Consider the following 17,082-nt stretch of genomic DNA (forward strand, 5'->3'; position numbering starts at 1 on the left):
TGTGTCTATAGTCCTTTGCCCAAAAGTCCACTTTGCTGGTAATTTTAGTGCCTGTAACCCTGCCCAGTTAGCAGCTACGTGACCTTGATCTCCATGCAGCCAGGGTGCAGTAACTTTGTCTGGGAGTGAGATGGATGCAAAGTGCCTGGGACAGCCCCAGGTGCCCATTCTGGTGGCCAGGCAAGCTCTGTCTGTCCATGCCAGCTGAGCACTCGTGTCACAGCTCTGCAGAAATCAGGCCAGAGTCACCAGTAGATTCTGTGCAAATCCCCAGGTAATTTGTAATGTCCCCCCTTGCCTTGCAGCAAAGAGCAGGTGGGTAATTTGAGTAGCTTGACTCAGAAGGAATTTTTTAAAGTAAAACATCCCACAAATTTGAAGTAACCCAGCCTGTTACGGATAATCAAAAGGTCACAGCACCTGATTAGTGTCTGGGATGCAGCCCTGGCTACAAAGCCCGTGTGTGGGGAAACAGGGTGTGTTGATAGTCCTTGCTTGATCTCCCTTGCACTGACAGTGCATACAGGTAATGCCTACAAGCCATTAAAAAACGTCAGCAATCAAGGAAATACTGAAGAGACAAAAAATAGTGTAAAAAGGGGAAAAAAAAGTGTTGTTGCCAGAAAAACTTGACAAGTTTTGTATTAAACTCTGTGGGTGAGATTTTATTGCCAGTGGACACTCAGTAATTTGTAAGCTCTTTGAGTTGATTCTTTCCGTACAGTAAATCCCGTGGGTATGGTCTCCTTGTGAAATAAAGTCTGGAGCTTAGACGAGTAAGATCTGCAGACTCAGTGCCTCCATCTCCTCTCTTTCCCCAGGGCCGCCGGTGGCACGGTGGGGGTGACTCGGGTGTGCTGTCCTGGGTCACTCCTCTTTCCCATCACCCCGAGCCTGCAGTTGCAGGAGTTCCACAGAAAGCCTAATGTCTGCTACTCACATCCGTGTTGACGAACTCATTCTAGGAATTAATTTTTCTAACTTTATCAATTTGCCAACATCTGGCGACTCCTACTTCCTACCTTGTATAAAATTTCCTCGCCTTGATACTGCATCCTTCAACAACTAGGGATCTGTTTCCTTTCCGTTACCTGTAACACCCCGCTTGTTAGGAGGAGCAGAAATGTCCACAAGGAGGCCCCAAGAACCTCAAGTCACGAACCGAGCTCGGAGCGCTGCTCTCCGGCCGTGTGCCGCCGGCAGGTCCGCGCCCGCCCATACCGGCCCCCCCGGCCCCGGCGCTGTCCGCGGCTCCCCAGCAGGTAAGCGCCGCCTGGGTAAGGCGCTCGGCGGAGGCGCCGCTCCGTGCCCCGCCCCGCTGCCGGCCCCAGCCCGAGGGCTCCCGGGTGCCCTCCCGCGCCGGGCGGGGCCGGGGGCGGGGGGGGGCCCGCAGCCGCGGGCTCCGCCGCTCCGCAGCAGCCGGTAGCCATGCGCTGGTTTAGTTGCTCCTAGGTAGGTTTTTCTGCCTTGCTTCCCTCGCCCCCAGCCAGAACTGACAATGAGGTGCAGTGCGAGCGGGCTCGCCGGTGCCTGTGAGATGCTGAACGCGTGTCACAGCCCGGCGCAGCCGCCGGAGCGGAGCCCCGGGAGCCCCCGCCGCCCGGGCCCGTGGGCTCCGCGGGAGGTGCCCGCCCCGAGCCCGGCGGCTCCGGGCCGTGCGCGGCCGCGGCGCGGGGCGTTCCTCAGGTAGGCTGGTGCGGGTGTCGTCTGCAGTCACCTCAGGTGAACCGAGAAGTGATTTCAGGGAATTCGTGGAGTTGTTTGGCCAGTGGTGCAGAAAGAAGCATCTTTTCGATTAGTTCGTAACTGTGTTCTTGGTGCTTTACACGCTTCTACGTGTATAATAAAGGGTCTTCTTTTTATTCTTCCTTTTTTTTTTCTTTTTTTCCCCCACAGCAATATTAATTGCTATTCTCTATTTTTGCAAAGTTTTAGCTGAAGAGCATGATTTCCCTATTCTGTATCCCAGAGCTGTGAGACATTTCACTGGCGTCCATTAATGCTACGACGAGAACATCCTGAGTCCTTGGTCCGTTCTCTGATGCTCTCTGAAATAGAAATGGCTTACTTGAGAACAGAAAGGAAAGGCTTGGGTTATTTCTGCATGTTCCGTGGAGTGATGGAAAAAGCTATTGGTGCAAGTACTCCAGCGTGCTGCAAGGAAGGAAGCAAACTGGATTTTCTCCTGCGTCCTTCACATGCTCCTTTCCGTTTTGGAGTTCAGTGTAACATACCTATAGAAAAAGCTGCTCTAGTGCAGGAAGGGAGGTCTTATGGATGACATACTGATTTAGGCCTCAGGAGTTTGGGGCTCAATTATTTGCACAATGGGCATAAGTGACGTGCTCATCTGTATTCAAGTCCACATTTGTAAAACAAGGCTATGACCTTTCTAAAGATCAGATCTTCCATCTGTTTGGATCCTCTGTATCACAGGATAACTGAAAACCTATCAAGCTCTCTTGATACACAGCTATATATTGCACATCAATCTCTGTGTATATAAATACATAGTTTGATCAAAATTTTAACACTTGTGAAAAGGATTAAATGTAGTATTACTTTCCTTGATTTTCAGGCAAGAATTGTTTCTTGTATTTGAAGCACAGATCAACTTTCTTTTCTAGTTCTTTAGCTACTATCAGCTTTGCCAGGCTTCCAAGGAAATCAGTCTTTGACAGCACTGTTGCTCTCAAGTGGAAACATGCATGTGTCCCTGTAGAATGCTTGATTCTGTCACATTACCCCGCACTAGTCATACTATCAGTTATTAAACACAGTTTTTTCTTTTTCCTCCCTATTGATCAGTTGCTGAAGTAAAACTTCTGTCCTCCCCATGCTAACTGTTGACATGGAAAACAAGGAAAATGGCTCTCTGGATGTCAAAAAGTAAGTGTTCCTTTTACATAAACAGCACATGGATTTTGAATGTAGATTTCCTTTGAGCTAATGTAGTTGGCAATAGTGGCCACCTCCATCTTTGCGCATTTCAAATCCTCCCTGTTCTTAATGACTTCTGTTGTGTTTCAGCTTTGAAATAGAAGAGTCCAGGGCACTGAGCTGATTAAAAGTGATATGTGGTAGGACTGTATAGCAATGAAGAGATGTAGAAGCTAGTAACTTAAGTTAGAGGTATGTTTTTTCTTTTCCTCTCAACCAGACATTAAAGCAAGTGCTGTTCTGATAAGGCCAGATAGTCTCATTTTCAATTTTGCTGAGTGTTGCTTTCTGTGTAATCACAATCAGTGAAGCAATTCATAAAGTAAGTCATCATGTGCTGAGCAAAAGTAAGAAACTTTCTCATCACTCAGAGATCTGTGATAAATGAAAGAAACTGCTTTTAGAAGGCCCAGTGTAGCACAGGCTGTGGATGATCTCTGTGGCCAGATTTTGTTGCCTTATCAACAGACACATTTCAAGAGTCTGGGGGGACATGCAAAAACCATTGTTTCCATAAGCCTTCCTTCCCAGGACTCAGATAGTTGTAGAAACAAGAATGTTGTAGAAACAGCAATGGGAAAGATGGTCTACCCTTGATTTGCCCAGTTACTTTGCTGAAAAACATACAAGTCCAGGCAAGGCAGAGATGCTGACAGTTGGAAAAAAAAATAAAAAAATTGAAGGACAGAACAAAAATATTGCATTGGAGTATAATCTGTTTCTTTTCCAGCTGGTGCTGTTGAAATCAAAGTCCTGCCTCTAAGCTTCAGACCAGAAAATGGACAGGATTCTGACAACTGCCCTAATCTGTACATTTTCAATATTGCTTTATTAGCATTATGGTTAAGCAAGTATAACGATGGAAAATTTTTGGCATGAACTTCAGAACTTCTGGTCGGGGAAACACGTTAAAGCAGCTGTCTCTTTGATACCTTGCTGTTCATCCTCATAAATTTCAGTAGAAGAGGCAGTCAAGCTCACTGTGTCTTTTTTTTACCAAAAATTTTCAGACACACCAAGGTTTTCCTTGTGATAGGGTGATAACAGTTTGAGGAAAAGAAATGCAGGATAAGGATAATAATATGAATGTTTTGTTGGTTTTGCTACTGTGGAAAACAATTGCCCGAGGTTAATCACAGAAGGAGTTAATTCTGATTGTGTTTAACAGATGTTTTCTCAGATGCACAGCTATTTAAAAAGTCCATAGATTGTCCAAACATGAGTCTGACAACAGTTTTGGGAAATTTTCTATATTGAGAATTAGTGCAATCATTTGGTGCCTCTTTTTTGTTTTGGTTGGGGTGTTCTGTTTGTTTGTAATTGATTTGTTGTTGTTTTGCAAGGTAAAGATGCCTACCAGTAATTTCTACCCATGTTACAAGAACAGTCTCATCTGTGTAAAGAATAATCCACATAAAATTCTTTAAGTACTTGGTAGCTGAAAGCAAGCTGCAGGCTTGAAAGGCAGGAGCCCAGTTATGGCAGATCTCATTCTCCAGCAGCAAAGACAGCACACTTGTAGGAAGATCCTAACTGATTACCTCTGGTTGATGTGAAGATTCATATACTTTCTTCTTTTCTGAAAGAAGAGGGGTCTCAATTTTCCCCAGCATCAGGTCTTTGGAATGTAAAAGAACAGCAGACACTGTTCTGTATTGGAGTGGGGGAGATGTATCAAAGAACACTTTTCCTGCACAAACAAGGAAGGAGGGGGACCTACGTGCACAAAGGAGGGGGACCTACGTGCACAAAGGAGGGGGACCTACGTGCACAAAGCAGCAGCAGATGTTCTGCACACCTTTAGTGATTACTTGTCTGCGTTTGCACTTTGCAGTTCACTAGAGAATGGGAGACCTCTGGATCCTGCTGACTGGGCTGTTACTGATGTTGTGAATTATTTCAGAACAGCTGGATTTGAAGAACAAGCCAATGCTTTTCAGGAACAGGTAAATCTGTTAGCAAACACCTTTTGACTGCCACCAGTTTCTCACACTGCAAATTTTTACTGTGGGCCTGGTTATATACTGTAAAATGGGAGAGAAAATCCCACATTAATGGTGGGATTTGAGTCTGCTATTGGGTGACAATGCATGGTTCTGTGATCTCTGAGTAATAATATTGTTCTGCAAGCTGTGGGTAATTAGTTGGAGTTTGTTTAAAATAGAATTCAGAAAGGTGAGAAATCTTAATAAATTTTCTGGCTTGAGCTCAGTCTCCCTATACAACCCACTCAGTTTCACTGTCTTGTTATTTAAAATGTGAATGGTGTTTAAAATGTGAATTCCCATCTTTCTTAGTGTATTGTGTAATTACACTCATGAGTACTTATAAAACCTGGGGCTTCTAGGCAGCGACGAGTGTGAAGGCATAGGGTGAAAAAGGGGCTGCTGTGTTGCATTGAACTTGGCAGTACAAGTGAATATGAAAAGGACAAGTTGGCACTAAGCTGGCAGAGGAGCAGCCAACTGCTTTGTAGGACTCAGTCTGAGAAACAGGTTGGGTCTTTGTTTCTAGGCCTTGTAGCTGCTGATACTAATGGAAGGCTTCTTTTGGTAGATTAGATCAGCAAAGAGCTTAACAGTCAGTGGCCCATTGTAACTCACCTGCCAGCAGCTGGGGCTGTGCGTTAGTGGGGCAGAATTGGAAAGTCAGCTTACTTGGCCTACAGCCCACCTGTTCCATAGAGAAGTAGCTCACATCACATTGGCAGTTCAGCAGCTCCCCAGATAAGTCTGTAGGCTTGTGTGTGACTACCAGGAAATTAGTCACCCACACTTGTAATTAGTTATCAAAATAGATGGCTCGACCTTCCAAGGTACTGAGCTGGTGCAAGTTATTGGCAGCTTTGCAGGGAGACTGTACCTTGCAGGTGAAATAACATCATGGTTGGTCAGGTTAATGTTGCTGACCTTCAGCACCACGGCTGTGAAATCCGATCTGATTGTAACTCATGCATATAACAAAGTATCTAAATTTAGTTCTTTGTTCTTGAGGGTGAAAAGCCTGGCGTTGGGTGATTCTCTGGCAGGTTGCAGAGAAGGTTCTTTCTGCAGCTGCTGCTAATTTTTCAGAATTTGAAGATGAGTGAACAGGCTAAAAAGGAAAATGTTTGTGTGTGTCCATTCCTTAATACCATCATCCATGTCACAAAAGCCCTGGAAATGTGGTTTAAAAAAACTACGTAGACAAAGTAATTGCGGTCTCTGTGAGTCTTTTCCTTATACTGACAGATACCTCTGACTTCCATCAAATACCTTGACCTCTTTGCCTCACAGCTGGCTTGACAATAATATTGAAGTAATTACTACTGATTTTGCAGCAGAAAGGTGAGGCTAATTTCTGAGTTTGGGCAAATCAGTTTGCAACAGCAGCCTTATAGGCTTTATTAGTATTTTGCAATGAGGATAAGTGGTTTAAGTAGGATAACTGAGGACTCTGCTGGGACAGCCGTGTGCAGAAATGTGGCTGTGATTCCACTGGCAACTTCACCTTATGCTAAAACCTTGGAGAGAGAGGCTGCAGCTGCCACCAGGATGTGGCCAGGAGCTGGGGGATGGATAATTGCAGCAGAAGTCATTGCCACTTCCTTCCTCCTCCTTCCCATTAGCAGCATGAGGAGCACCAAGTGCCTGGCTCTACGTGCCAGGTTTGCCAGCCTATTCCCTGTCTGCACCAAGAACAGCCCCATAAAAAATCCTGTCCCTAACTTCTTATCAATGGTGCTGTTCAGTTTCTTCTGCACTATTTGCTACCACTAACTCTAACTGTGTTCTTACAGTATTTTTTGTCAGGATGTTCCAGGTATGGCAGTGCAGACAGGTTCAGTTTGAACCCTTAGCCATCCTCTGTCTGTAGAGCACCAGGCATGCAGCTGCAGTTCTGGCCATTCTCTATTTTCCTCTGTCATTTGCAGTTGCCTGGGCCCCAGAAACCTAGTTTCATTTGATCTACTGCCCTGAATATGTACTGGAAGGAGAATGAGTTTGTAAGCAGTAAAGGAAAGTATTCAGTTTCACCTACAACACTGGAAAGTTGTTTTTCACTGAACTGCTTCAACAGGGGTAGCACAATGGTTTCCTTACAAAATATCCTTAGCCCAGAATGTAATCATGACATCTATTGTTACACTGAGCTTTTACACAGCAAGAACTGGGTCCACACTTTCTTTTGATGAATCTGAATACATCTGGACTCACCTAAAACAAGTGGCTCAAAAGATCTTTAAGACCTGAAATTTTCGTACAATACTTTAAGGATAATTAGAAGGCATTTTAAGGGCTGCAGAATGTTTTATTAAAACTCTATTGTAAGTGCTGGTAAGAAGTGATGCTTGTATGATGATTATCTGTTATTCCTTCTTGGAGTTCCACTGATGTCAGCAAATCAAAAAAGCTCACTGATGAAAACAGATTCAACTGAAGGATGTTGCCCAATAACAAAAACCCATAACATCAGCAAGCAAATCAGACAAGCCAAGAAGTTGGGGACACAGGATACCTGAAGAGGGAGGAGTAACAGTTGCAGGATGAGGGTGTGGACACTTCCAGAGAAATACAGCCTGCCAATTTGTGGCTGAGCTTTCTGTAGGAGCCCTGGAAGCACAGAGGACTGTGGCTCACTCTAAGATTGAAGCTGTTTACAAGGTCTCAAGATGTGCTTGTGCTCTGACCTTTGTTATGGCCCATGTGGCTTCTTGACCATTTTGTTGTGATAGCCAGTATGCCCGTGTCACCCAGTGCTGCTTTGCTGGCCTCACTGCAATGCCTTACCAGAAGGGAAACTGAAGTTTGACATCAGCTGGTATCCACTGCTGCTCTCTGGCAGAGCCACAGTAGGGAGGAGCCCATGAGTGTGCTCTCATATTGGCTTACTGTAAAACTTCTCAGTCACTTAGAGCAGAAGGGGTGGTAGGAGGACTTGAAGCTTAACCAGTCTCCTGGTTGTTTGCTGAAGACAGCGTGATATTGGTGTTGAGGTCATCCTGGCACACTGGGGAATTAATTTGCTTGAGTTTTGCAGAGAAGTCTCTCTGCAGTTAACATTAAAAAGACATACTGAGAGCTAGCATTGAAATTACACCCTGAAAAAAAGACTAGAGAAGTCACCAGACCATACAAAATCTTACCTGGTGCAAAAAAAAGGGTGTGACAGTTCTGCAGAAGCAGGTAAATGTGGAAAACTTAAAGGAAGTGAAAGAGGTAAAGCTTACAATTCACACAAAGATAGAAAACACTTGAACTCTGAATATGTAATCACTCATTCCTACACAGATGTGTTTGAAGAATCAGTTTTCTGTTCAGTGGAAGTCTTAGTAGTTACCAGCATTTATAGAAAACACAGGGAACCCTGTGGAAGAAGGGAAAGGAATAGATGCTTTTTTCCTATTCTTGGAGTTTCTCCTATTCCAGGTACTGGATTTACTCCATTTGGATCCTACCAAGCTGGAGGCTGTTCTTCCTCCATAGCATCGTTGAACAGCAACAGAAAAGGCAACTTCAGATCGGTCATAGCAATGAGCAAAACACTCACTGGTGTCAAAATTCCCACAGAAAGAATTGTGACGAATGGAAAAGAGAGGATAGAAACTGGTTTTAACCATTAACATTCTCAACAGTAATTGGAAAGAGGCACCTGCTATAATTGGGTAAAAAGTTATTGGAAACTTTTTTTTTCTTTTAGAATTACTGTTACTTTGTGCTCCCCTGAGGGATTAGTAGTTGTGTACATCTTGGGGATATTTTTAAAAATACCACTTTCTGCTGATCTTTGACTATGTTGTGGTTTGTCCATGTATTTTGTATTTATAAACTTTATGAAATTTTAAGAGAGATCAGTCTTGAAAAATTCCTGCTGAGCTCTAATAGAAGTCTTCTTTTCATGTTGTATTGTAATCAAGGATGGGATCTCTGATATTTCCAAGATAATGGTAGATAGTGGAGAGATGTGGATTCTTTCTCTTCCATTTTGACTTTGAAAATTATTTAGAGGTAGTTTTCAAGCATATGTCAAGGTTTTGAGATGGAAAAAAAATCCCAAAGCCTACAGGATTTCTAACCTAGACAAATCAGAAGGTCAAGGTCTGAGAGAAAAAAAAAATCCCACCATATCTGTGATTTACAAGAGGTATTTTAAGCAGGAAAGTGTAGGGGTTGTTAAGACCTAAGCTGGCAAGTTGCTGCTTTTCTCGTCTTCCCTTGAAAGTAGAGGAAGAGAAGTTCTCTCAGTGTGTCAAGCTCCAGTTAGGCCCTTCCAAAATTTCTGATTGCAGGAATCTTTTCCTTTTTTTCCCCCCACAGGATGCATGGGAAGGTTGGCCTTTTAAAGACGGCACCTGAAGTTATTAGCAGATATTCACTAGTTTAAACTTGCATATTGCTGTCAATAGTAATTCTTCTGAAATGCACTTCATAAGCTGCATTCTTAGGAGTATCCTTCCCTAAATGGCTGATAATTAGGCATTCTTCACTTGTACCTATTAATTAGAAAAAGGTTTACAAGGAGGGAATTTTGAAATTAGGCTCATTTGGATTTTGTGCTTGACTAAATAGTATTTGTGCCTTAGTCAGCACAGGTGAGCACTTGAAAAGTAGACAGCAAGCAGAATCTAGCAGCTGTGAACACGGTTTCAGGAAAATCAAGGCTATTGTTTTCCTCACTGATCCTCTATAGTAGTATTCCATTTGTTGCATGACTATTCTCCTCTGTTAGATTTGTATATTTGTCTTTATCAACTCTTTAATTCTTCTTATAGGAAATTGATGGCAAATCATTACTGTTGATGACAAGAAATGATGTACTGACTGGACTTTCATTAAAACTGGGGCCTGCGCTGAAAATCTATGAATATCACGTAAAACCTCTACAGACACAACATCTAAAGAACAACTCTTTATAGCTAATTGTCTAATTGGGGTCATGCTGTGCCTCAAAGGAAAAATAAGCAATTTGGTTTCATGTGATGGAACTTTGTAAAGAGAGAATATATCTATTAAGAGTTTAAACCAAATTAGAATATATATCCTATTGGATAGAGCTGGCAATATACTATATGCTGAGTCTGAACTGAGAGAGGTGGTGTGTATTTTTTACATAGTACATAATGATTTTCTCTTTTAGGAAGTGTCAATGAGCATGTTGAGATAGCTACATCACTGTATCCAGAACAAAAGGGAGGTATGTCATTCTCATTTTTGAGCCAGACATGTTCTTGATTTCATTAATTAAGATACCAAAAAGTTAAACAAAAACAACCCCAAAGTTTACATGCATCTTTAGAGAGAGGAACCAATTAAAGTAGGTTTTGGTTTGCGCTAAAGACCTACTAAAATTATTACTACTTATAATTTCAGGATGGGACTGACACTTGCCAAGTCACCCTTTTTTGCAGAGGGTCCTATTTTGACCTTATTAAGGTTTACTTGTGGTATGCTGCAATGTTTAAAGCTGTACATAGAACTAACATAACTCCTTCAATAGCAGAAGGTGTTGCTGACAGGTGAAACTGAGTTGTGTATTTTTTGCTGTCCTTTAAATTTTCAGCTTTTCACCTGTTTTTAATAGTAGTCCTATGTAAAATATAGTTGTTTTTTAAGAGTTTATTTTGCTTTGCAAACAAAAAAGCTTCACTTTATTCCTTTTTTAATTTATGATTGTTTTCTAACATTATGCAGAAATTTGTAAAAAGTAAAATTCTGCACATTTTTAATATTGTCTGTCTTTGGTGTTGTAATGATTGATTTTTTTTTAATGCTTTACTTAACACTTTGAATACTTGTTTTAAGAACTGAAAGAAGCTGTCTTGTCATCATACATCTCTGTTAAAAGAGAGTCATGTTCAATCTGTTTGTACTGGTTCCCTATTTGATAGGTTGCTTGCTATATCCCAATAAAACATTGCTTATGTTTGGATTCAGTTTACGGATCTTTTACTTTCTCTGTTGTGGTATACTGGAACTCCTTTTCTCCATTTTCCTATTAAAAAGGTACCAAAATATACTTAAGATTCTATGTCCTTGTGATTACTTTTAACATGACCTACCATAATATTTAAAGATTTAATTATTTTTGTTCTTTTTTCTCTGGTGTTACATACTGCTGAAGAAGAAGCCCTGGCCACAGTTCACCAGTAACATCTGTGTTTCCCTTACCCGTGTCTGGAGCTGTCAGTGGTGCGGAGCTGCTGTGCTGGCCCTGGTGCACAGGGTGGGTCCATTTACCCCAGAATGTCTGAGAGACAGCCCAAGGATGGTGCTAAACCCTGTCTGGGCTCACCATCATCTCTGGCCCAGAGAGCTTTGCCATGACCCCTGAAATGGGGAATGTGGGGTTGCATCAGTGATGCTGAGCTGAGGAACAAGGAAGGAGGAAATAAGCATGAGAGTGTGGTGAAAGTGGAAATGGTGTGGGAGGAAATGGTGAGGGGATGCAGCTGGGAAAGGAGAAGGGTGCTGCCTTCTGGCAAGTAGGGATAGCATTCAGGGAGAGGAAGGAGAAACTCCTGCCATCTCCTGCCTGGGTAGTGGCCCTGTCTTCACTTTGACTTGGCCGGGTGTGAGGTGGCTGTTCATGCTTGTGGTTACTGGTGTTAAAGGGAGAAAGGGGAGAGAAGAGACAAAGCCATGCTAATAGCTATGCCATAGGTGAAGCTCTATTACATAAATATATACAGCAGCATGCTTTCTTGGATTCTTCCTAACCTTTACATGGTACAATGTATTTATTTGGAATTTGAGACAGTAGGACAGAGATGTATTAATCATTTCTTTGTCTGTCCCTTGTACTGAGCTTACTTCAGGTATTGGTCTATTAGTAGCAGGTTTGTAGGTTATGGTTTGAATTCTGTTTATGATTTTATTTATAGTTTGGTCATGTCCTGAGATACCTGCTGGGAGTAGGGCTTTGCTGGAAGACTAGATTCAAATAGACATCATCAACCCTGCCTTGGGGAATTTTGAGCTATAGTCTGTATCTGGCTAATTTTGGACTGCAATTTAAAAATTATATATGCAACTCCTAAATATTTTAATATAGATTTAGGTATGTTTTTGAAAAAGATCATGAAAGCAGTCTGGACATGCTAACCAGCACTGTATGTGTAGAATTATTTTGGATGAGAATACATAGTGCTGTGTTACTGAAGGATTAATTGAATATTCTTTTTTTCTCCATTTGCATGTTTGGTATGGGATTTACATTTTGTGGTCCTAGGAAGACAGAATTGGAAGTAAAACATACTTATACCAAGAGGGAGTAAAAATCTCCACTGTGCAGAATGAGAATATATTTGATGACTACTGAACAAAGTTCTTTCTTTTAATATGTTTAAGGAGCAAATGAATTGCATTCAGAAACATCCAGATTTTATTTCCCCTTTGCTCAGCACCACTGAGTCATACAAGTAAAGGCATAACAGAAATCTCGTTGCAAGTGCAAAAAAGAATTTGGAAAATATTGGTCAAAACTGACAATTTTTTACTGTCTCTGATTTTTATTGTCATTTCCTACTGTTCTCTGAGCTTTCTAATCCTGCTCTTCTCTTTATGCACTTGACTGTTCTGGTTTTGTCTCTTACATTCTCTTTGCTGTTTCTGGGAGAACAAAAAAATCTTTCTAAGAGATTGAAGGGTTTAAAAGAGGAAGTCAAAGCCAGATTATTTTTAGCTACCATTCCTCTTGCAGAAAACACAGCTGCTGTTGAGATGAGGAAGCAATTGATAGGCATTACTGGATACCATGTCAGTACTGCAGCTCTGAGTTGCAGAGCTATGCAGGAATCCAATTTAAATCATGCCCTTATATGTGCCTGCAGCTGGGAGAGTCCCTCTTCCTTAAAAGCCCTGCCTGTGCCCTGGGTGATGGTTAAGCTGCCAGCATCTGACTGCTCAGCTGATCCAGAGGGTGAGTGTGATAAAGGTCTTGGCTTTCACACTGAATCACAATTTAGAGAGTGTCCCTCTCCTGGAGGCAGCTTTAAGGAATAAAGCAGCACTGAGCTCCCCTGCCCTGTTGGTCAGCACAAGAACAGTCGTGCTGCGGCCAGGGTCTTCCCTGTCCTTCCTCTCTCCTAATATCAGACATGCATATCTATCAGAATCTTTCATATGCTTTTAAAATTATTTCAAAGCATTACAATGCGTCTGTTTGGCATGATGGGTGTGAAATATATAGGAATTGTTCATCAGCTCTAGTCACTCTCCTCTCAAGCTGTACATACACGACATGGCATGTTCTCTTTGCATCCAGACAGAGCCAAGTACCACATATAAAGCACGTGTAAGGCACCTGTCAGCAAAGTATGGGATCTGTGGTGGTACCTGTCCATCAGGATCACTTTCTCAACCCAGAAAAAGTTGTTCTGACTGCTTGCTGCTGTCTCCCATCCCTACATGTTATTGGTCCCAGTTTGTTCTAATTGTGCTGCACTTGATCAGGTTGTAGAAGATTCTTTGCCCATATAATTACAAGACAAGATTCAACAGCTGTAACAAAGGGAGTAACCCCCCATGCATCACTCCTGGTTGGAAATGACCCTGGCAAAATGTCTCATTAGGCTGTAAGTGCCAGGAATTAATTGCTAAATGAACTCTTCCTTCTTTTCCCTGCTTTTTCCAGCATGTTCAAATTCTGCCAAATCCTTTCACTATTCCTCTTTTTAAAAATCAGCATTTAATTGATCTTTTGTCTTCAACAATCCTCTTTCCACCATCACACTTAAGTTACAGTGACAGTTGTTTTAAAATCAGAGGGTCTTATTTTCTATGAGTCTGACAGAAGCTGCAAATTTATTTCTCATTTTTTTAATGGCAATATTGTACAACATTTAAAGGCTGAGTCTGAGGAAGATCAGAAAAATATTACCTTACTTTGTCTTCATTCTGTTTTTTTACTTCTAAGTCAGAACAGCAGTTCCTTCTCTTCTAGGAATGGCTTTTGGCCCAAAAGTCATGTGGGAAATGAAATTACTGTAAATATGCATGTTGGAGGGTGTAACAATCATTGGCTCATAAGCAGCAGGGTGAGTGGAGCACTGCAGAAGAGGATCTGCTTTACTCTCTCCTTCACCTTGAGCAATTTACACAGGCAATGCATTGGCTTCTTCATCAAATGAGAGGACTTGGTGCTTGGAGATGTGATCCAAGAGATCTCACCCATGTCCCATTCCATCACCTCTGTGCTGCTCAGTTTGGACAGCAGTTTCCCCAGGAGAAGTGGCTGTCATTAGCCCACTGGCAGGGGCAGTCTCTGTTGGCAGAATGGGCAGACTGATTTAATAAGTAACTTTCATTCCTATTGGGAGAGTCTGTCTTCTTTTTAATAATGTAACAAGGTCATTAAATTACTTTTTGCTTAGCCCCTATAATTAGGGAGTTGATTAAGTGATGTTCACTTGGATCTTCGATGTATGTTCAATTCCCAGAATAACACTGGTTGGTAGTTGCTATAAATGTGGGAAATGCAACCTCAGGCACCTGGAGAGCCCAAGGGGAGCACCTTGAAGATTGTAAGTGGTTCTTGGTCTCTGTGTGAGAGTTTCATTGCTGATGAGTACTGGAGACCACTGTTGGATTTGTATGCTGCACTCGTGAGCATCCTTGCTGAAGGAGCAGTCAGCAGTTACAACTGCCCTATTATCAGCTGATCTGCTGATAAGGCAGCAGCACATGTCTTGGCATTGGCAGACTTGCTTTCATCTCAGGATGTTCTCTTCCTTTTTTGGATGATTGCTATAATCTAGCTGCCCCTCTGTAGAGTCCGTTCTTTGGTACTTACTATATTGAGGATGCCTCTGATTTTAGCAGATAAATTTTATCAGAAAAGGGAGGGAAAGCTCATCATTTGCACTGATCTTTTGGATTCAAGAGTAACATTGTTTTGTCTTGTCTTAGTGGATGGTGGAAGGAGGAAGGAAGTCAAAGTAAGGAACTTGTGGCTGAGTTTGTTCACAAGCTGGTGGCCAAACTGTGGGGAGAGAAATGTGGAAATGGGTGTGTGCCTGGGTGTAGCAACCCTGTTTCACAAGGACACTTGAAATTCCCTCCTCCCTTCTGCATAAACACCACACGCCAGTTTGCCTCAGCTTTCCTACCTGGAAATATGTGTGTCTAGAGGATTTGAAAACACTGCAGGAGTATGAGGTCATTAAAACTTGAACTCTTGTCTTTTTCAGTCAGGTGTAATGTAGAAATTCATTCCTAATGCCCTGCTTGAGAAGTGGCAGAAGCCCTCCACAGTTCTCGGGCACTCTGGTTTCTGTTGTATTTCCCTCTGAATCAAAGGTTTCTCTACCCCCTTGTCTTTCTAATTTTGAGTCCCTCCAGTAATGTTTGGGTTGTTTTTTTGTCTTTAACAACAACTAACCCCAGATAATGCTTTTTCTGATGTGGTTGCCATGGATTAGTCATACATCAGCTGATCTAGTAAGTGTCATTTATACATGTGTTTTATACACATACGTGTGTGCATGCATGCACTCAAGTACTTGTGTGTGTCTGTCTCAGGCTGCTATGAACGGTGAAGCTCTCAGAAAACATTTTATATTGCAGCTGACATGTGAGTTGACATTTTTGATCCAGTAACTGGAAACATTTAATATGTTTCCTTTCTAGATAAAGCTGTGCACTTTCCAGGGGGGATATGGTCGGCTGCTGTATATATATAGAAATAGCAGAATTCTAAATTCAGAAGTATTTATTTTGAGATTTTTAGCCAGAAACAGTTTTGTGGTCACTTTAAGTAGCTCAGCTTAACTTAGAGTCAGGATTATGAACTCTTGATAAAAGCAAGGTTAAATTAAGAAGGGAAAAATACAAGTTTAAGGAGGGGGGAAAAAAAGTAGCTATTGTAGTTAATAAAAACTGGCAGGTTTAAATTATATTGGAAAGCAGATGACAATATATGTAGAATAATATAGTCAGGGAAGACAGATGACTTGTTCTGACCCTGACAGTGACATCTGCTCTCTGTTTTAGGTACTGGCTGATGAGTTTAGCCGGTACATTTTGTCTGTATGACATTGGTTGTGCGTGGAGCATGATGAGCAGCTGAGGCAGGCTGTGTTGGACTGTCCTGGGCAGTTATCAGAATTGAACAGAAACAGGATAGGAAAGAATAAGAGACTAAAAAGATAATATGTTTGTGCACTTGAAATACCCTGTTTCTTGGTACGAGACTTCATCCCCTATGAACTACTGGGATGTAGCCCAGGACCAGCAAGGTTCATGTTATCAGCAAGAAGTTGTATTTTAAACAGCAATTTCACAACCTGCTAGCTGCTGCTCATTTTCATCAAGTGTGGTGGCATCAGCAAAGCATCACAGCTGCTTCTGAGTAAAACACAGTAAGCAACTTGAATAGCTCCTTAGGACAGGAACTGAAAAAAACATCTGTCTGAATGAAATTAATGCAAGTCCATCATGGAGACTGAATCTAATGAAACCAATGGGAATTTGGTCAGATTTCAGGCCCAAGTGAGTATGGCTAACTCACATTTTCAAGAATGATTTATGCCACTGTTACCTTAATCTTTTTGCCATATGGGAAGTTGGGGCTGCTTCCGATTGCCTAAGTACTTTCTTTAGAAGCAATCTGCCCACGTAAGTGACTCAGGTTTGCAGTGCTGGATGGAGCTGCACTGAGATGCTCCAAAGACATGAATGTCTGCCTGTCTGTGGAGATTTATACAAACCACGCTGAATGAGTGTATGTGTGTGCTTGTTGCCACAGGAAAGGCTCAGTAAACAACTGCTCACTGCTTTGTGTCCTCATTCTGTCATGGAGGTTAGTCCACCACTACCTTGCAGGGCCACAAATGAAACACAAAAAGTGATGAAAGAAACTTTGTGCCTAATGCAATACATTTCTTATAAGGTAGAAAGGAAGTTGGTCATGCAGATCTGCTTTGTTTTAGAAAGAGGCAAATGCTGAAATGTTCAATAAGATTCTTTTTCATCTGTTGGTAGTGAAGTGTCATTTGGAAGAAGATTGATCACTTTTTGAGGTGAAATTGGATGAATTAAAATAGTTCTTTTACTTAAAATGTTTACATTTATATATAAGTAGTAAATCGTCAAAAGCTAGTTTGTTTTTTGATGTTGCTCTTTATTTGCCTTTAAAAGATACATTAATAAATTAAAAGCACCTAGA

General features: G+C 41.8%; 1 protein-coding gene across 1 annotated transcript; it reads left to right on the top strand.

Annotated features, from left to right (window-relative positions):
• The first annotated feature begins 1,392 nt into the window (after nt 1-1,392).
• Nucleotides 1,393-10,851, top strand: SAMD13 (sterile alpha motif domain containing 13). Its single transcript, XM_041421707.1, has 4 exons — nt 1,393-1,452; nt 2,809-2,889; nt 4,775-4,886; nt 9,692-10,851. The coding sequence occupies exons 2-4, from the start codon at nt 2,837-2,839 to the stop codon at nt 9,833-9,835; spliced, it is 309 nt and encodes a 102-aa protein (XP_041277641.1). The 5' UTR covers nt 1,393-1,452; nt 2,809-2,836; the 3' UTR covers nt 9,836-10,851.
• Nucleotides 10,852-17,082: the final 6,231 nt, after the last annotated feature.

This window comes from Onychostruthus taczanowskii, unplaced genomic scaffold (genome assembly GCF_017590055.1).
Source record: "Onychostruthus taczanowskii isolate IOZ18803 unplaced genomic scaffold, ASM1759005v1 scaffold7, whole genome shotgun sequence".
NCBI lineage: Eukaryota > Metazoa > Chordata > Aves > Passeriformes > Passeridae > Onychostruthus > Onychostruthus taczanowskii.